A 21659-nucleotide genomic window follows, 5' to 3' on the forward strand; every position below is an offset into this window, starting at 1 on the left:
TGAGCATCAGCTGCTTCCAAGGCCAGATTCCTATTTCCTGGTCAACTCGAGGACATTATTACCCCTTCACTGAGGTCTAACATCACCCCTCATTACTGGGCACTTGCAAATACTCCTTTTCTCCACCTGACCTACCCCACCCTTTTGGAAGTTGAAGCATTCCATAATTTCATAGAAAAGCATGGGATTTAAAGCAGAGTAGTGCCCAACATCCCAAATTGTTCTCCCTCTAAGCTTCAGATGTACTTTGATTTTTTTGTTCTCAGAAAAATCCCACTCTCACCTGGCAATAAGACATTCTCACCTTCAGTTAAGACCAATTTCAATAAATTATTGATTTCTGCTTCTCCAGGATACAGGATATTTAAACCAGAGCTAAGGAAAAAACAAAACCATGCATTACTTGATGGATTCAGAAGTGAACAAAACCATTTCAGTGGACATGTGACAAATGGCACCATAGAATCAGCATCTGATGGAACATTTACGGTGTCTTTGTAAAGGCTTAGAAGAGCATCCTCCAGATTTTAACAATCAATATTAGGACATAAGCAGCTGTTTTCTCCAGGAATCTCTTGTAATCAATTATATTTTATTGTTCAGGTCCCAAAGCTTCTCCAAGAGGTATTTGCTTCCCTCTGGAAAACTCCTCATTCATCACTTGAACACAGGGCAGCACAGTCAGTTTGTTAAGAAACAGAGATATCAGGAAAAATGGTGATGGCTCAGGGAAAAACTCCAAAAACTCTGGTGATGGGGTAAGAGCTGAGGCTTCTCTGTGCCAAGAGCGGAAAATACAAATACAATAATCAAGGAATCTCTACTGCTATAGTTTTGTACTTTTTGGAGACTTGCTCTACTTAGTTTAAGCTACACAGAATATTCTGGAAGGAGCATTTCAGGAACACCCCAGCTCCGCAGAAACATTCCAGGTGGAGACTTTTTCCCTCTAACTTGTGATGAACTCTGTCTTTTCTATGTGAATTCCCCCATTGAGATCACAATCACTTCAAACGAGCACTTCAAGCCTGTGTCAAGCACTGAAATCATTATGCAACTTTGCCATTTCCTTTCCCTTTTCTTTTTCAGTAACAGAAAAGAAAAGTGGGATGTTTTTCAGCTTCACACTGACAGCAGAGATTACTGCAGCTTCCTTCCCTTTGGCTCATGCTGATCTACTCTGATAGAAACCTCAGGAAAAGTTATCACACGCTGCCAGCTCCCTTTGAGGGTTCCACTGGCACCAGAATCCCCCAAGGAGAGAGCAAGAGGAGGAAACATCACCCAGTGCCCACCCTGGAGCTGTTTAAGCAGGCACTGGAACACACAGGTATTTACAAAGTATCCATGCAGGTGACAGGAGACACTTGTCCCTGTCAGAAAGTACAACCCTGAAAATGCCAGGTAATCCTCCTGAGCCAAACTATTCCTCACTCAGAGTTGCACAGAGCCACAGAAATTCAGAATGTCGTGATTCACACCATGAAAATGCAGGTTGATCTTCAAAAGATTTTCCTCTCAACCTCTGGAGCACTTCCCACTGGAAAATGCAGGTTCTGTTTGTCCTTGGCACGCTGGAGCCAGCATTCCTTGGCCCTGAGGTTTCAATTATCTCCTTTTCAGGAGATACAACCACACTGGTTCTTTTCCCCCTCTTGGGCCTTCAGTATCAAAGTATTGCTCAAGTATTATTAACCCCTCCAGTATTATTAACCCCCCCAGTATTATTAACCCCTCCAGTACTATTAATTCTTGCTTCTTATGCTCCTTTTGTTCAGGAGAATTCCAGTGTAACCACTTAAAACACTGAGGTAAGAGCTGCCAACACCAGCTTTGCCTTTTCCTGAACACCACATCAGCTAAATAAGGAACTCATTCAAGGAAATGTTGCTTGAATTTAGCAATTATAATAAACATTTTTAAAAAAATCCTTAGGAAAGCAAGTAAAAGCAAAATAAATTAAAAGTAAGAAAGTAATAACTATCTGCATTTTATCAAGACCAACATATTGTATTTCTCTCCTTCCATGGACACGAACTGTAATAATTTTATCATTTTATGTCTTAAAATCCATCCCACTACATCTTCTCATATTAATGTAAAATTAAACTGAATACAATGTGAATGTTCATCTGTCACTACATTTCCAAGAAACTAAAACCTAAGTTAAGTTGAACTTGATAAAACAGATATTCACCTAATAGCCAGACAAACTTCCTTCTGGATTTCAGAGCAGATCTGATCCCTTGGGGCCATCAGTAATTGCCACAGTAACAGCCCAGACCTTCTGACAATGTCTCTGTTCCTTTCAGTTTGGGGGCTGAAGAAAAATTTAAAAACCACCTAAAAAAAATTAAACACGACAGTGTTAATATTAAAAATATAAACATTACTTACATGAACTTATTTTCTGCTGTCAGTTTCTCAAACTATTTGTGTGGGTCCAGAAATCTGAGAGTCAGAATCTGATTCTGAATCAAAAAATGGATGGGGGGGATATAAAGGAAGAAGAAATTAACCTCTTTGTTTTATTTTAATCTGTAAAGATAGATATTATATTTAAATTAGGGTTCTTACATGAATATATGAAATATTGCAAAGCCGCTGCTAAATCAACCTCCATTACATGGATTCCAATGGAGAAAAAATGAAATAAAAAGACAACCAGTGGTTGCCTGTACTCCAAACCAAGTTTTTCATTTTTCTATGTGAATTTTGAAGTCCATTTAATGTTCTGTACCTGGAAGACAACGAGGATGCAGCGGATGATGCAGGTATCTCCATTGACCATGGCCTTTTCCATAATGTCACAGATGCTGCTCAGGTGATGGGCTTCAATGGGATGCTGCTTGCCCAAAAAATTGCTGATGGGGAGGTTGTTGCTGGCTGCCAGGAGGTTGAGTTGGTGGATGCACATGGCACCAACATGGTGCAGTAACTGGTTAATGACCTCATTTGTGGTTGTTGCATCCCCTGCAAGGAGAGGAGTTCAAATGCTGTCTATAAACACGGATTGAATCATCAGCCTTTGCTTCTTAAAGGCAATAAATCAACTTCAGGGCATGAAAGGATTACCCAAAACACCTTTTTATGTGCTGAAGGCAGCAAGAATCTGGAATCTTCCACACATCTCACTCTGTACTTTTCCCTCTCAAATCAAAGCTAAACCATGACCAATATTTACAACTCTTTTCAGGAGTTAACTCAGCTTTTAACAGCAAAGCAGTTTCTGTCTGTTTATTCTCTGCCACTGCTCTGTTTCACTTCCCTTTTGCACAAAGTGCTGACTTGTGGGTTCCCCTCACCTTTGGGCTCTGCAATGACGTGACTCACTCCCAGCCTCTGGCACACACAGTGGAATGCCTGGTTCCCAGGATTGCACCACTGATCAATATAATCATTGGAGCACGTCCAGATCATGTTATTCATTGTATCATAACAGGCACCTGAGAGAAGGAAAATATTTCACACATCAATTGAGTAGAAAACCAGACTAAAGCATCTTTATGGGCATCATAAATCCAAACTATTTGCTCTAAAAGTTTATAAAATTTCACCATGGACATGCAACCCCCACTGCACAGCTGCTGACTGCAAATTCAAACCCAGATGGATGTTTTAGGATCTGAGGGACTGCAATATTCCTTACCAAGCCCTGGCACCAGAGCCCCCCGTCCGAGCGAGCTGCCCGCAGCATCGATGAGATCCGCCCTGCTGGTGAACTGCCCGTCCGAGATGTTGAACACCAGGCTGGAGGCAAGAACTACACAGAAACACAGCTCCAATCAATTCCTGAGAAGTTTATTGCATTCCAGACAGACAAGGACTCCCACTCTGCCACAAATGGCTCTGACTTACTTTTTAAGGAGGACAGAGCGCTGGTGCCCCCGAAGAGCGAGCGCGTGGCCGAGCTGCCCGAGCCCCCCGGGGGCGGCACCAGCATCACCAGGTACGTCCCACAGGTGTAGATTGGGGTCTTCCTCAGCATCTTCAGGGGCAGCCCACAGCTCGTGTTGGCAGCTGCAACGGGCACCAGAGAAAGGTCACAAACTGCACTCTGCAGAACACGGCAGAGCTCTGCTCAGGGCTTCAAGGGAATTGGTAGGAGTTCTGTTAAGGAGTTTTGACAGAATTCCAGAATGGTTTGTGTTGGAAGTGATCGTCGAGGTCATCCCAGTCCAACCTTGTACACACGACCAGGTTGCTCAGAACTCCATGAACTTGGCCTTGAGCATTTCCAGAGATGGGTATCCATGACTTCTCTGTGACCTCCCAACCTCACACATTCAGCATCAATCCCCACAAGGCTACAAAGAGTTTTTCACGGGTTATTCAACTAAAGAAAACAACTTCAAATGAAAATAAATCTAAAAACTAGGTAAAACCAAAGCTATTAAGAAAGGTGTGGTGCTAATTACACTGAAAGCACTTGGAGCCAAATGATCCCTCAGATACAGAGATCACCTGAGATTCACTATGCATTAAGTTCTCCTGCTCCTCATGAAACGTAGACAGCCCAAATGATCTTCTTCCTGCAACAGCTGATCAACACTTTTTGAGTGCTGACTCAAGAATTAGCCAAGAATAGCCACTTACTCTCCTTTTCCTGTAGCACTTGAGTTGTTAAATGGCAAAACACAACCTTTAAAATAGCTCTCTGAGCTAACTCCTTGCCAAACTCCCTGGAAGCAGAGCCATTTAATGTATAATTTATTTTTATGGAAACACTCTCAATTGTTTCAAATTGAAGAAAGAAAACTCATGTACTTGTGAAGGAGGAAGAGCAATAATTCAAGATAAACTGAAAACTAATCTTCAGATAAATCAAACAAAGCTCCAGATCATCCTGAAATTTGTCCGTGAAGTTCTTTCAAAATTCCCTCATTAACTTGGGTTGTTTCCATAAAAGAACACCCAAACATTGTACAGATAACCTTGAAAAAGCACAAAATCACCTACGACTTGTAATATTCCAGTAACTGGCGAAACAGTAATTCCATTTTCTTAACCTGCAGGCCATTTTTACACACCAATTAGAAGCCCAGTTGAGCTGCCAGCAGAGAAATGCAACTCTCAGATTCCCCAAACTAGTTCAAAAACGAAATTGGAAAAGGGTGCTTCCCATTTTCCACCCCTAACACAATCCTAATTTAGCAAAGGAACCGATAATTCCAGCATTAGCAAATACTGTGCAGATTTGGGGACAAAAGACCAAAATCACAAACTGATTTTTTTTTAAACCTGTCCTAAGAGGTCAGTAATAAGCAGGATGGATGCTGTGTGTGTTAGGAAATGAGAAGTGAAGCGATGCTGACCTGCCTGGTCCTCCTTGAGGGTGTTGGAGATGGTTGAGCCGGTGAGAGCAGCGAGGGTGGCCGAGGGGGAGGCGCGGTACCGGGACAGGCGGCTCAGCAGCATCTCATTGATGCTCTTGGCAGATTCCCCCTCTTTCCTCATCAGGATAATTCTTTCCTGCAGAGGATTTGCTATACAAATGCCATTTTCTACCTAGTAAAATGGGAGGAAAAATACTTTAGATGTTGGAATCCACAGGTGAGAGATCACCCAAATTGTATCGGGTAGGAATACGAAGTGAAACTTTGCTGACAGAAGTTCTTGCAAAAATAAAGTTCTGAAAGCAAGACAGGAATATCTTTTTGTTTGTGACTTCATGTTTCAATAGAATAATTTAACAGATGACATCTAATATCTCTGAGATATTTCATTGGATATCTTCTATTTATGTCTGTTCTCAAAGACAGAACTGCTCATCATAAACTTGAGTTTGTTTAGGAAACTCTGCTTAAAAATACATAATCCTCTTGTATTTTCTTAGTGGTGTTTCACTTGCAAATCATTTGGCTCTGAACCATTTTCCAGGCAAAAAGTGTGAGCAATGGTTTCTTCAGACCATGATGTTCAGGGGATGTTTTACTGCAGAATGCATCTCTTAATGAAGATGTGATTTAGAGCGTTAGGGATTTTCCATGAGTTGTACTACTACAGCCTCCCAACTCCAGCTCCACCATCCCACTCCATCCTCCTCTGCTGAGCAGAAATACAGACATAAAAAACACATTTTATGCTACAAGAGAATTCATATTGCTAAATATAATAATCCTCTGGACATGGAATTGCACAGTTCACCTTCTGTTCTGCTCAGTTATTTCACATAAATCCATTCAGATCACACCCATAAACATCCAAACCTAATATGTCAATTAGAAAATGCTGATATTTAATTAAACTGGGTCATGCTACTGACATCAGGCATAGAAAACACATGATTTGCTTACTATAATTTCAAAAATATCCATAAAGACAGAGTGGCCTTTGGGAGTTTTTTCGTTGAGGCTTGCAGGAGACCAAATCCAGTAGAAAAAGGTGCCATCTGAAGAAAGATGCACGGTGGTCATAGTGCTGCCAACTGGGAAGTGATTTACTGGCATTGGGATTATCTGACATACCTATGAGACAGAAAACATCTTAACAGGTCTGATTTTGCAGTTTGGCCTTGCAAGTATGAACAGTATGAAAAATAAATAGAGATCAAATGCAGTTAGAGCAGAAGAGGCTTAATATTGGACTTAGTAGTAGCATTACATTGATTTATTACCAACAGCTATTCTGTGATATTTGCCAAATATCCAAACCAGCTCATAGATCTCAAATTTATCCTATCTAAAAATAAAAGGATCATCTCCTCTCTAATGATGGAGAACAAACCCACAGTACCACAAGGAAAATACACATCCTATTGAGTCACCTACTTCTGCAACTTCTCTCAAACGTTGCTTGAAACTTGAGAAGAAAAGGGGAATCTAAACATTCTCTGTGTCAGGAAACACACTGGACATAAATGTGCATATCCATCCTTAAAACCACAGCAGGAAAAACCCCAAAGTAAACAAACTACCTCAGTTTTACAAAGGGCAACAGCTGTTTATCTACAAATCACAACCAGATCTGAAACAGCACCTGAATTTTGGGACAAGGGAAGAATAAAGAGCTGTTCAGGAGGAACACATTATTGATTTAAATCAAAGTCCATTTTGCTGTTGTTTGATTGGTTTAAGATGTGACCACACTGGAATCATGGAATTTCCTGAGTGGGAAGGGACCCACAGGGTTCACTATTGAACTCTGGCCCTGCACAGACACCCCAACAATCCCACCTTGTGCATTCCTGGGAGCGGTGTCCCAACATTCCTGGAGCTCTGGCAGCCTTGACCATTCCCTGGGGAGCCTGGGCAGTGCCAGCACCCTCTGGGGGAAGAACCTTTCCCTGATACCCAACCTAACCCTGTCCTGAGACAGTTCCAGCCGTTCCCTGGGTCCTGTCCCAGGATTGGGGTGGTCTCCCCTCAGTCTCCTCTAGGATGAACAAGCTCTATATAGAACAGTGTAACTATAAATAAAAACATATATTTATATGTAAGACACACTGAAACAGTAACATCTCTACCATAACTCACACACTCACCACACAGTCACTTCAAGGCAGGGTTAGAAAAACACAGCTTGACAAAATAAGAAGGATAAAAATAATTAAAGCTAAAATGTGTGTGATTCATTCAGCCTGTTTTGTTCCTGTCCCACAACCCTGTCCCCTTTACCTGCAGGGTATGTTGATCCACGAGCTGGAACAGGTAGTGAGGTTTGCTATCAAAGGACACGGGCCGATGGAGGAGTTTGCCATTGCCAAAAGCCACCCAGCCCGTCTCCAGCTCCTCGTTCCGGCAGTACACAAATCCCCTGGAAAAAACCCACCAGGATGTTCAAACTCTTTCAACCCTGCCCTGATTCTTTGGGGGTTTTTTTCCAATAACAACTCACAACCACAGCTGAACTTTGACTGAACTTATATTCAAGTCAGCAATTTTTGTTGTGAAAGGCTTTAAGTGTAAAAAGCCTCGTGGTTTTCAAGCAATGAAGAAGCAAGGAGGTACAGTGAGTCACAGCTGCACTAATTACTTAATGAATGACATAATTAGCAAACAAACACTCACAAACTCAGCTATAAATAAAATGTCACAGAACTGGTCTGTAGTATATCCCTCTCAGCAAAGAATCAACTTACTAGACATTAAAAAACAAAATCTAATCTAAAATTCTGCTACTGTGGAGGTTGAACTAATGGCCTTCACAGGTCCCTCCCAACCTCAACTTGTTCTTTAATTTTAGACAAAACACACTCAAGAAGAATTTCAGATGAGAAGCCCAATACATTAAAATAGCATTTAATGAAAATTCACAATATTATGGAATCACAGACTGGTTTGGGTTGGGAGGGACCTTAGAGATCATCTCCCTCCAACCTCCACATCCTCCAGTCTTGCTACGCCCAACACTGGGGAGAGGCTTCCCAAAACAGGAACTTTGGGGTTCCAGCAGCTCTGCTCTCAGCCAGCACTGAAGTGTCCCTTACCTCAGGGTTCCGTGCAGTCCTGATCCCAGCTTGCTGATTCCCCTGCCCACGGAATTGGTCGTGTACAGGTAGAGCCCGTCGGCTGCAAGGCACCGGCCCAGGTCTGCATCTGGAGCAGGAGCAAGGACAGAAGAGAGCACCCCTGTAACATTCCAGCTGGGAATTCTCCCTGGGGGTTACACCCCATGGAAAGCAGCATGTGCTCATGGCCCTTTTTTAACACTGAATTTATTACTGGGTGCTCTAAGAGCTGCTGTAACACAGGCATAGCCCAGGAGACCCAGCGGTTTCCTCACATCTCCTTCAAGCCTCAGAGGTGCCCAGATGGTCTCAGTGTGAGAGGGAAGAAGAATCTAATATTGAGCCTTGATCTCATTTCTGCCCAACTCTGTGATTCTCCTAAAGCTGCTCAGACCCTCCCACCTCTGAACACTTCAATTAAGACAAAATGTATTTGAAACACAGAGCAGTAATTAATAATAATCAAGGTGGGACACAAGTCCAGTCAATCTATTGAAGTTCACAGGATCTGGACACTCAGCTTGGGAAGGGAAACTCCACTCACTCTCTTGCCTAAACACCTAAAAGGAGATGTCTCCAATAAATCTGCAGGTAGCCTAAAATAACAACTCAGATTTTTAAATTCCTATGGATTGCATTATATGTCATCATCAAAGCTTGAACATTTCTAAAACCATGTGAACTCTTATTTATTACAAAAATAGTAAACAAACAAAGCAGTAAAAACAATGAATTCAGGAAAAGAAATACAAAAGAAACCATTAGTAAAAGAACTTCAGAATCATCTGGGTAGAAACAAAAGCAGAGTAGGGAAGAGGGGGGGAAAAAAAACCCACTGAATTTGTACTTCTAAAAATAAACTTGCTGTGCCACTGATAGCTGGCTATTGAACACAGGGATAGTGCACAGGGCAGTGATTATGCTCTAACGAGGGGATAATATCCAAACTCTGTCTGACCCCTCTGAAAAATTCCCACTGGAGTCAGGAAGGGTCACTGGATCAACTGCTTTGGACTCTTTCCCACAACCTGACAGTTTAAACCAGCAGCTGCTCTTCAGCAACCAAAAAGGAACATTTTTTGATCCCCAACTCTAACGTTTTACATTCATCTTTAAACAATTATCAGCACTTAAAGCACCCTGTCCTCCTCTGCTGATAGTGACAGGGATGAAATAATTCACCTTTATTCTCACTGCTGGCACCAGTGTTGGCATCAGGGGCAGGTAACATGTCCTCAAAGCCCCAGGACACGATGTGCTTCCCTCCAAGCAGGCAGGAGGGGGATCCAGGGCCTCCCTCCAAAAGCAACAACCTTAAAGCAGAAAATAAACCAAAATTTCATAAAGAAAAGCAGTAGGAAAAAATAGCTAAATTAAAACTTAAGACAAAGATGTATTTAAAGTAATTACTCTGTCAGAGTTCATAAGCCACTTAAATGAATCATCAATATTTAATGAAAAAATAAAAACACCCAAAACCCAATCAATGCTTTTAGATTTGATTTTCTAATGTCTCCTGCACATGACTAAATCTCCATCTTCCCTAAAGCTTTCAATAACTCTAAAGCCTTTTAATCACTTCTAAATACACTCCTCCCTACATGCACTTAACACATTTTCAGAGCCGCTGGAAAAGTTGATAAAAGTTCTACAAACCTGTAGAGAACATCAGCCACAGGCAGGGACCCCAGCTCAGTCTGTTTCTGTAATAGATGCACTGTATGAACAAAGGTTTTCAGCGACCCTCTAAAAGGACAAGAAAAACATGAATTAAAGATGTCTATTGAAGCCAGATTGAACACACACAACAGCAGCCATGGAAAACACCCAGAACCACAACAAGAGAGCAGCCACGACATGGCATCAGCTTCTTTTCTGACTGGCATCTCTTTCCTGGAGGATGTTCATTCTTTGGGGAGGAAGGGGAAGGAGGAAGAGAGTGGGACAGACAGACAGTGCTGAGGAACCTCTGGCCTAAATTCCACCACCTTTTTTTGGAAGAGGCTGAAGCCCCAGTGGGGAGGGAGAGCAGCAGCCATGGGCTGGGTCATCAACAACAGGTTCATAAAGGCAATCCAGACACCTGATAAAACACCTCAACACTGCTCCTGAGGCAGCTCTTCCAGGATTTCTTGTAGCTGATTAATCACATTTAGATGTGCAACCCATAGATCTTCCTGGCTGAGCCCAAGTGTGAGCAAGGGCTCTTGCACTCCCACCTGGAGATGCTTTTCCTAACTCCAGTAGGAAAGACCAGACTCATCCATTTCTTATCAAGATTCTGATTATTTTTTCACAGAATCTGGAACATCCCGAGTTGGAAGGGACCACAAGGATCATCATCCAGCTCCTGACCCTGCACAGACACCCCAACAACCCCAGCCTGGGGAAGAACCTTTCCCTGATATCCAACCTAAACACCCCTGACACAGCTCCAGCTGTTCCCTGTGCCCTGTTCCTGCTCCCAGAGATCAGGGCTGCCCCTCCTGAGGAAGCTGTGCACTGGGATGAGGTCTCCTCTCACAACCCCATATTTGACAGATTCAGATGTCTTTAAAAATGTGTATTTTATAATTTCTGTTTTAAAGGTCAGGGCCATTTTCTGGAAGATGTGGTAGCTTTATTTCCAGGCATTACAGCCCACCTAAGGAAGAGAATTCGTGTCTTAGGTCAGTTACAAGCTGCTTCCTTCACAAACAGGAGTGAAGAAGAGTGAGATCCTTGCCCTGCACTCTGCTGAATCCAACCTTTTGCTGTCACATGTGGTCAGCCAGCTCCCAAACTTTTCTCCTCCACACCCCAATCCTTGTTTTCCCCAGTGACATCTTCAGCTCTTTGCTTTCAGTGATAAACCTCAGCCTGGAGAAAATTGACACCAAACACATTAAAGCACCTCAATTAATTATTTAAAGCAATATTTACCCTGTTGGGGTTTTTTTTAGCAATAAGAAGTACCCAAGATTGCAATTAGGAATGTCAATAATAGTCTCATTTTCAAGGTTTTTTCTTCAACACATGACTTAGATATTTAAAGGAAAAGTGTGAGGCTTTCAGAGGTGAACAAAGCACAATGGGATATTTCAACTCTCTAAGCAATGCAAGGCAGACTTGCAAAGAAAATAAAAGATCAACCTGAAGTTCAAAAGCTCTACTTGAAATTTAGCTCAGCTGCAACAGAACATCCCATATTTCCTGCAAATTGACATCTGGGAAAAAAAAAGAAATGAGATTGTGTTTATCAAATCCAATTTCTCTGAGCTACGTTCAAGTACATTGCCTTTCAGATAAGGCAGTTGTCAGGACAGAATAATTTGCCACATACCATAAATTTCTCATTGACTTCATTAAAACAAGTGCACTAGAAATTAAGTAGGTTTCATTTGAATAAACCTTTTCCTAAAGCAAATCATGCCATATCCTGGGAACTCCAACATTTTAAATCCGAGTTAAACTTCACAGACAAGGCTGTGACCTGGAGAAACATTCAAGCCAACATTTCCAAAAGGCTCCTTGTGATTTTAAAGCCACATTCATGGGGCTTTGCAGAGGTTTTAGATTTCCACCCCCCTCTCCTCAACCCCCATCCTCTAAAAAAAAGTAGTTTTTGATTAAAAGCAATTATGACCTATTCATCCTCAATCCTCTGATGCCAAACCCATGCAGGACAAAGGGTATTTTAACCTTCAATGGTTGAACTCTTCACTGGCAACAAAATGAAAAAATACCTCCAGACATTTGAGAGACAGCACTGAAACCAAATCTGAAAGGAATTGCCAGAAACTGGGCAGTTCCACCTTCTCCAGCCAAAGAAAGGTGCACAAAAGGGAAAAGGAGACAACTTTTCTCCCTGATAAACACATTTGGAACCATTCCTAGAGCAGCTCGCTGCAGTAGAAGCAGCAATATGCACACGAGGCATTGCTAACCCAGATCCTTCTGCTTTTGCATATGCTAAACACAAGCAAAAATTAAATGCTTAGCAGTTTCACCCTTTCCAACCCAATATTTAAATATCAGAAAGAGAAAGGCTGGGGCAAGCTAAAAATAAGTATCACCAGTGCAGTCATTTTTGATTTGTTTCAATGGAAAGAGAATGAACACCAACCCCAGCATTGCCCAGGGGTGCTGGAGTCACCATCCTGGAAGGGTTCAAAAACCGTGGATGTGGAATTTGGGGATATGGTTAATGGTGAATTACAGCTGGACTTTGCCAAAATTCCTTAATTCTCTTTACCAGTCAACTTTTGTATACTTGTGACCCCTTGAGAACATCTGGTTGGGATTTCACCTTATGCCAGACCTCAAGAACCTCAGTTTAACCCTTGAATTTAAGCATTCCAGGCTGTTACATCCAACCTTAACAATCCCACCATTCTCTGTTATTTCAGCACAGCTCCCTTACCTCGCACAAGCCAAGGCAACCAGGGCAGCAGCAGCATTTTCCTTCTGCTTGTAAGGGATGTGCTGGCCGGAGGGCGCCGTGTCCTCGAGCCAGGAGCAGAGCAGGGACTCAATGCCGTTGAGGCAGTCGGCCGGTTCCTTGGTGAGGCTCAGGGGCTGGCAGTCCCGAAGGCAATTCAGCAGCACCTCAGCAGTGATGTTACACAGGGAAGGGTCTGTTCTGCTCTGCGACTGGATCAGCGGGAACACCAGCAGCAGCCCCATGCGGGAGGTGAAGGGAGCCTGCTCGGGCTGCTGTAACAACCCCTGGCGCTTGAGCAGGGCCAGGGCCTCCTCATCCCCGGAGCTCTCGCGGTCGTGCTGCTCCTCCAGGGCCAGCTGGCGCTGGGCGTTCCAGAGCCCGCGCAGGGCGTTGAGCCGGTACTCCAGGAGCCGCGCGTACGCGTTGCTCTGGTTCCCGCACACCGAGCGCAAGCGCTCCGCCAGCTCCGTCGGGTTCTTGGTCTCGAAGGTCAAGATCTGGGAACGGAAAAGTGGGTGTTTGTAGAGGTTTGTAAAGGAAAAGAAAAAATCCCGTATAGCTGCGGTGCGATTTTTAGATCAGCTGTTCTCTACAGCAGATGGAGGGATATTATTTTTAATTTCTGGGAATGAATAAAGCTACGCCCAGGGCCAAAGAACAGGTGAGGGGTGTTGTGTCCATCTCAGGATAAGGAGTCATGGCCACAGACTAAAACACATGGAATCCCATAAACTCCTATCCATGGAGGATGGCAAAGGCCTGGGACAGCTTCCCAGAGAGGGTGTGGAGTTTCCCTGTCAGGACATGTCCCTGTGTCACCTGCTCCAGGTGACCCTGCCTGGGCAGGGGTTTGGACTGGGGGATCTCCAGAGATCCCTTCCCACCCCTCTACTGTGGGATTCTGTGAGCCTGTTATTGCTGACTCAGCATCCTCACCAAACCCGGGTTTGGGAGTTAACAACAACAATAACACAGATTGTAAAGAAAAATAAACATACAAAAGAGTAGCTTGGAAAATAAACACTCCCGTCCTCTGGAGCTTTTTTCTGTAATCGAGGCAATTTTGCTAAAAACTTCAAAAGAACTGTGAGGTTAGAGAATCCCAGGGGTTTAGAGCCCTTCTATAAAACTAATAGGTCACTAATATTGTGTAATAAGAACATGCTTGTTCTAGTTTTGGAGCTCTTCAAATAAACAAACAAACAAACCAACCAACCAGTTCTCTCCAATTCACCAAGCCAAGAATTCTGTTACACTCTCTCTCTCCCCTGCTTTCTTCCCTCTTAAATTTTATAATCTTGCACTTAGCTATAGCTACACCTTTCTCAAAATACTTCAAGTTGCTGCTGTAGTTAAAAACCCTAAAAGTCTCCTCCTCATCATTTCAGACAGAAGAAAGAGGCTTTTTTGGCACTTCTAAATAAAACTGGAGAGCAAGCTGGAACAACAGAAAACAAGTAAAGCATGACACAAAAATGTATTTATGGTTTAGTACCCAGCCTGGGACTGGAAAAACTCAGTTTAAAGTAATTTACAGACAACTTTTCTCCTTCCAGCAAACAACAGTGGAGATCAGCAAAGTCACTTAAGCTGTGCCAATCTCAAGGAAAGCCATGAGCCAAGCATTTTCTGATACTTTGGATCCAGTGTCCAAAGGGATTTGGTGTCCAAAGGGCTTCTGGCCCTGTTCCAAAGTGCCTCGTTTGCCCTCAAACACAATCTTTGGTCCATCTTTATGCTGTAAAACTGTCCTTCTCTCATTTAATAAATAAATATAAGTGTGGGAAGGAGAACTTGAGAGACAAAGCTGCCAAGGGGAATGGCATCCAGGGTTGTTTGCTTTGTGGGGTTTTTTAACTGCAGGCAGCAGTCAGAGATCATGAAATAAATGTTTCTGGCTAATTGCAGACTCCTGAACAGCTTGTTAAAATGCTGCAGGACAAATCACATCTGCCAGTGCCACACAGCCCCTGACTAAAGGCAAACAGCTCTTCACTACGACATTTGCCACTAGAGCCAGGAAAAGTTCACTCAAAAGGAATTCGCATCATAATTACATTTAAATGGATGTTGTATTGAGCTCCTTATACCTAATAAACCTCCTTTAATTAATTTCTCCAAGAGATGATGAAGATTAATTCCTAAACCGCATATTATACATTTAAAATAACCACCTCCTGTTAAGTTGTGTGTTCTGCTGTCTCAGAAACGTTTGTTTCCTGTTATAGATGGAATCACTTTCTACAACAGTTGGCTCTTGATTTTCTTGAACTAAACTGGATGGATTTTCCACTAAGTGACAACAAACTGGATAAATGGAGGGAAAAGAGAATTAATGTTTGCATTTTGAGAGTTAAATGCTGAAGAAAACAGGTCTGTGGTCTTTGTTAATAACAAAGATACCACCACAAAAGACAAGTTGTGATGTGCTTGGTGTTGCATTTCTTGCTCCTCAAATCCCACAATTTAACAGGATTTTTTTTTTTTCTTTTTTGCCTTTGATATGGCTCTACAGCTCTGAGTGTGTCTTGTAGCAATCAGGACGAGTCAGTGTCAAATATGTGCAGTTTTGCTGATGAAAAGCTTTTTCCTGCTGAAGTTTTAGTTTCTCCCTGATCTCACAGTTGCCAATTTGCTTTAAAAGCGTGCACGGTCTGTCTGGGATTGGTAAGAGTGTTTCACTTCAGTCTTTCATAAGGGAAATGAGCACTAATTTGGGTAAATGATACAGGAAGTACATCAGCTTCAACAGATTTACAAAATCATTCCAAAATGGGACTTAAGAGACTTTTGATAATGCAGTTTACATCATCTGATTTTCATTCACGGCTTATGGAACCAGTGGAAAAAAAAAACTTAATTATTTGACCTCATCTGAAGATCTAAGCAGGCATTTGCACTTCCAGAAAACAAGAGGATATTAGAAAGTGTCAGGTCATCTGCTACACAGGACACTTCAGCAAATTAAATTAAAGGCTGTTTTCCTCAAAAGCCTTTTTACTAGAGGTCAGTACTCAGAGCTACCTCCAAAAAAGAGCTTTAAGACCAAATGTTCCCAGTGAGGCTGGGACAAACACCCTGGGAGCTTCCAGGGTTCGGACACATCCCAGGGAACCAAAGCCAGCCCTTCCCACCCCAACAGGGACAGAGCTTCACTTGGTCCCTGCCAGATCCATCAGTGCTTCCCCCTGGATCCATGAAAGATTCCACACTGGAATCCCAGCCCTTGCCAGGGTTTTCAGTTCTCCAGGCAAAGCTTGTCATCTTCCAGCTATTTGAAGTCAAAACAAGTTAAAATAAAATGCAAGAAAACCCCTATCACGTTCTTTCACAAATTCTGATACAGACAACACAACTACCAGTGCTTATAAAAGGAAAAATTCCCTTTCCTGCTGTCTCTGGGCTGCCTCAGGATTTACACCTCAGCTTCAGCTCTGATTTGGGACTGATCTCCCCTTTTGGGGTGCCTCAATATTTCCCTGTGCAACACCTGGGGAGGTGTTGGGGGCAGGCACCAAACCCAGCCCCACACAAACCTCACCTGAATCAGTCCCTGATCCATCATTTCCCAACTCCAAACATTCCTGACTAACAAGGCTTGAACAGAATCAAAGAGGATGAAGAGGATGTAACAAACACATCACTTTGCCATAGAATGAGTTACCCGAGTAGCTATTTGCATATAACTAAAAATGGTGTTATTAAATAGTTTAATTGTCACTATTTTAATTTTATAGTATCTTATCCTTACACATGATCTCCTTGTTTGATCTTTTAAATCAATTGTAGTCAATATTTTAATTAGAAAATGGTAGAGCAAAAAGTTCAACCACTCTAACTGGTGTTTGACATCTTCAACATCAAGAAGCACAAAAGGTCTCTGATTTTAGATGAACTATGGGGAGGTGTCATCTTCCCCACTGTATCCAATATTTGTCCTTTTGCATCCTACTACATGACCTTCCCCAGGTAATTCTTCCAATTCAACAGAATTTTTGCCAAACCTGCTCCACAAAGGAGTGGCTGACATTCCATATTTTCAGGGCAACATGTTTCTCTGCTGATAGTAAATACCAGACCAAGCACAATTAACACACACTAATATACATGAAGAGCTTTAGCCTGAGGTTTTATGACCCTATTAAGTAAATTTAAATGTGAGCTGTCACTAAAAGGCAGATTTTTCCTCTGGCTACAATTCCTGCCCCTTGTCCTCTCCCTGGTGCTGGCACTGGTGCCTGTGGGGGGTGTGTATTTTAATTCTGCTACACAGGGAACTGAGGAGCAGTGAAGTTGTGTACAAAGAGGGGTTTTTTTCCTCAAGTTGCATATTGAAAAGGGAAGCCTCTAAATCTCCCCAATAACATTTAATTCTTTCTCTTCAGAATTCAATTGGCTGAAGTTCACCTGTGAAGATGAAGATGGTGGAATATTTATCAGGATAAATTAAACCCCTAATACCCCCCTGAGTGTTTAACACAGATTATTCCTATCTTACAGGAGGTACAAGCCAGACAGAAAAACAGAAACAACCTCAAAATTGTAAAATATCTTCAAAAATGGCATGAAAAAATTTAATTCTATTACTTTGACCACCCCATTACAGGTATAAGGTCATTCCTCTTGCACAGAGTTAACAGAGAGACAGCACCACTTGTTTACTTGGCTCTTTTGTCTCTAGAAACACCAGTGAAACAATGTAAAAAGACTGAATTACAAAAAGTATTGGACTATTCTGTAAGAGAAAGAGCACGAGTGACAGCTTTAAAGGTACCCTGAAGATTGAAATACACATCCCAACTGAACCTGCTCCATAAACAACCCTGTGTCTCTGCTCCTTATCTCCCACTCTGCTGGGGAACAGTGTTCCTGCTCTTGGCATCTTCTGGGATATCCAGCACAAATCTCCCTTGGTGCAAAATCCACCTTAATTTCTTCTAAAATTCCTAACCCCTCTCTAAGGCTTTTTCCTTGCTCCACCATGTGTCAAATATATAAATATGTGTGAACATTTCCCCCCCTGATGTTGTAGCAGCTGCTGCACTTTACACCATGTTTTAGTGTTGCAGTTAAAAACTACAAGTCTCAAGGTTGTTCCAGTTTTTTTTGCTCTGAGAAAATTTAACCATATCCTCTTGTCCAAAGCCTCAGCTGAGTCCTGCGTGGAGCACTGCAGGTTTTTAACTACTCAGCTAAAAGCAGAAACTATTTTCTTCTGTGAAAGCATTGGAAATCTCAGATTGCTCAGAAACAGGCATCACCATTTACAACTTTATCCCAAATAATTTTTGTAATGATACAAATTTATGAAATAACCTTTCTATCTGAGATGAATTACAGAGAACAAGCAAGCTGTAAATAAATAAAATGCTACAAAGTGTTGTTTCTTTGTTCATCAAAATATTTCTTTGGTTCTTACTCAAGTAGTAGGTGAAAATGGCTACTAAAGGTAAAGAAAAATCTTTGTAATTTAAACATCTAAGAGCGCAGATCACTGAATTAATCAGCTTCAACTGGTAACAAGATCTATATTTGGGAAACAGATTTGCAAAATCATCCTTGAGAAGTTTCCTAATGTTTCTCTACAAGGTTACCTAAAATACGATTTCAAAAAGCAAAAGTCAGAGGCACAGTGGTCCATATTAGAGAAGTTTAATAAATTCTAAGTGCTGGCAGAGGAGCCCCAGAGCACTGGAAGGGGAGGCACAGGCAGGATGAGGGTGTTCCAAGCCTGCCACACGCCTGGATCAGCAGTTTTCAAGTCAGAGGTCACAACCCCAGGAAAGGTCACCCACTTAGGAAGGAGTCAATTGTTGATGGTGGCATTAGAGACTTTCAGCATGACAGAGGTGACGCTTGTAGATGGCAGTAAGGTCACAAGCAGAAAGGTTTGGGAAGCACTGACCCAGATAATTGCAGGGAACTGCTCTCTCCTTCAGCAATCAGGGAAAAGTGACAAAATGTTTTCCCTGGGCCAGGAGGAAAAAGGGTGAAAACTACAAATTTAAGCAGAAACCTTCCAGTCTCAATCATTTCATGGCAAACACAAGTCGGTCACAGGACTGGCACATGCTGAGAAAGGAGCACTGGACTTCAGCTCTTCAACCTCGCTGTGGAGGGCCAGCCCAGGCCACAATGGGGCAAAGAGGAAAGGCCACCACTTTTTCCTTATTTGTTTCTTTTTAATTACTTTTTTACCTTCCACTTGATTAAAGGTAACCATTTTCGGTGCAGAGCCACACCTGCCCAGTGGCACCTCACTGTCCTACAGAACAGAACTTAAAGAGTCCAAACATCAGATGAGACATGACCCCAACAGCTACTGAGAGAGGAGCTGCACTGCCAGCTCCATGGTAAAATCAGAGGAAGGTTCCCTGCCCATGGCAGGAGGGGGATTCTGGATGATCTTTAAGGTCTCTTCTATCCCAAATCATTCTGGGATTCTGTGGTGACTCTGCAGAGCCAGCAGATCAAATCTCCCTGGTTTAAGGGACCTTCCCTCCTTTAGACAAATGTCAGGGTTTGTCTAACATGCTCCCGGTGTTCCAGACTCCAGGGAAGATGCTTGGCTGGGAAGATTCTGGAAGTGCTGCAGTTCCCTTTGGGGCACATGAAGGAACAGCTCTTCCTGCACTGAATGTCCCTCCTGGGTGGGCACTGACCAAACAAAATGTCATGGCAACACCTCCAGCCCTGTCACTCAGGGTTGTCTCCAAGAAGGAGAAGACTTTGCTCTTTCAAAGATTTCTCTGTGTGAAAGGTTTTAAAATAAAGGTCCAAAGGCTTCTGTAATCACTAATCCAGGTCTCTCCTAAATAGAGGGTTTTAGCAGGAAACCCACACCAGGAGCATCTGGCTCATGCATATCATTACAAAATTCTATCAAGTTAAAAAAAAAGAAAAAAGAAAAAAGAAAAATCCCCAATTTTTGGTAAATATGCTGAAAAGAAGTTGGCACACATCAGCACAGAAAAAATAAAAACAGAGCAAACACCTCCACACCCTTTAAAACTCAACATACTCCTAGAACAAGTTGAAAGAGAATATCAGGATCCTGTAACATACCATTAAAATATATATATGTACAAATAAAAGTGCATACAAATACACAAAAAGATAAAAACAAAGCTGCATGGGAGTCAAAATAAGAAAATAATGAGTTTTCATAAGCCTTTCTTGGCATAACATCAGCACTGTAACATTTTTTCCTCTGCTTTTCTTTTTATAAATAGACAGAACCTTTGAACAGAAGGACAAAGGAAACACATCCAAACACACTGACATTAGTCACCAATATGCTCTTTAAAGGGATATTTAAGCAAAACAGACCAGAATGATACTTCTCCACCCAAAAAAATGTCCATTAAAGTATTAAACATTATGCATTTTTAATTAAGCACTTCAGCTCAGAAATTCAGCCAGGCTTCTGACCACCACTGATGAAGCACAAGAAGTGAAATAAAGAAGTTTCCTAATCAAAGCAGCAGCTGCAGCATCTCCTACCCTTGGCCAATAGCACATCCCAAGAGATTTCTGTTTGGACCATTTTCAAAGATATTTATTACACTGCAAGTAGGAGTAGAAAGAGGGTAAATGAGCTCTTGTGTAGCAGTCGATTGCATGGCCACGCTTCAATCAGATGTGTGCACCTATTTCCACAAAATGGCTCCTCAAAGCCATTCCACATCACCAAAGTAGTCCTTATTTAAATAAAAACAGCATTAAAAAAAGGCAGAGAAAACTTAGGAGCTAAATATTTAACATCTGCACAATGTGAATCTTCATTTTTTTAAAACCCTTCCCCCTCCATACAAAACTCTAAACCAATTTGCAGATATCTAAAAATTAAATGGATCGCTTGCTGATCATCAATTCTATTAGTGGATGGAAATAAAAGGCTTTAATAAGCCATGACTAGGAATAAAGATCAAAATAAATCAAAATCAGTACTTATCAAAAATAAGCACCACAGCAAAAAGTCTTATTTAATTATTTATTTAAAAGTTTTGCACTGCAAACATGAACAGGAAAAGAATCTCTGGAGCAGAAAAAATTATGTGAATCAGTGGCACTGGATTGCTGCAACACTCGTTATAATAAATGTCATAAACCACAAAACACAGTAGCACCAATTCCACTCCTATCTCTCCTAAAGAACTGGAGTTTCAGAACATTCCTAACACTAATAAAAAATTCTCCAGAGCTGAAGTGTTTGTCAAGTGAAGCTGTGTGTCAAGTTTCAGTCTGGAACACACTTCTGGCCTGGCTGGCAAGATCTTAAAATAAGGTCTTGTTTGTTTTTTAAAGGATATCCTCCTTTCTAATGATATAACATGAAAAATGCTGTGGGAGCATATTATTTTTCTAGCACAGTTTTTAAACTCAATGCTGCTTCTAGAACTATGCCATGGAATCAAAATATTTTCTTGAATCCAAGCTGCACAGAATGCCAGAGCAACTCTGATCACAAGGGAGAATCATTCTATGTTTATACACACAGAGATAAGTCGGCCACCTTAAAAATCTCCCTTTTCCTGTTCATGTGATATTTGCCAACATCCATTTCATGGGAGCAGCAGATTTTTCCCATGCCATTCCCCAGTGTCCCAACACATAGGGCAGAAAACGCACGTTCAGCAGAAAATATCTTTCCTTAGATAAGGCTGGGGGAAGTTTCCCCAAAGCCCATAAAGATTCCACGTCACCCGATGAACAACGATGTTGTCAGGAATGCTCTTGGGCTCTTCTCAGCAACACCCCAGACAGCAGCTAAAGCCTCACTGAAAG

General features: G+C 42.0%; 1 protein-coding gene across 6 annotated transcripts in view; it reads right to left on the reverse strand.

Moving 5' to 3' along the window:
* Positions 1–21659, reverse strand: part of HECTD4 (HECT domain E3 ubiquitin protein ligase 4) — a 64580-nt gene that overhangs the window by 41578 nt on the left and 1343 nt on the right. For 4 of the 6 annotated variants that reach the window (XM_023937369.2, XM_023937372.2, XM_086855859.1 and 1 more), the window contains exons 2-14: positions 12852–13369; positions 10106–10195; positions 9632–9762; positions 8429–8537; positions 7617–7755; positions 6297–6467; positions 5316–5508; positions 3859–4020; positions 3650–3763; positions 3306–3446; positions 2741–2973; positions 2198–2343; positions 305–375 (exon numbers count right to left, since the gene is read on the reverse strand). In XM_023937369.2, coding sequence (XP_023793137.2) covers positions 305–375; positions 2198–2343; positions 2741–2973; positions 3306–3446; positions 3650–3763; positions 3859–4020; positions 5316–5508; positions 6297–6467; positions 7617–7755; positions 8429–8537; positions 9632–9762; positions 10106–10195; positions 12852–13369 — 2218 coding nt within the window. Of the gene's footprint in view, positions 1–304; positions 376–2197; positions 2344–2740; positions 2974–3305; positions 3447–3649; positions 3764–3858; positions 4021–5315; positions 5509–6296; positions 6468–7616; positions 7756–8428; positions 8538–9631; positions 9763–10105; positions 10196–12851; positions 13370–21659 lie in introns of those variants that run through there. The other 2 variants (XM_086855861.1, XM_086855860.1) reach the window with 2 other exon arrangements.

This window comes from Cyanistes caeruleus, chromosome 18 (assembly GCF_971803275.1).
Source record: "Cyanistes caeruleus chromosome 18, bCyaCae1.hap1.1, whole genome shotgun sequence".
Lineage (NCBI taxonomy): Eukaryota > Metazoa > Chordata > Aves > Passeriformes > Paridae > Cyanistes > Cyanistes caeruleus.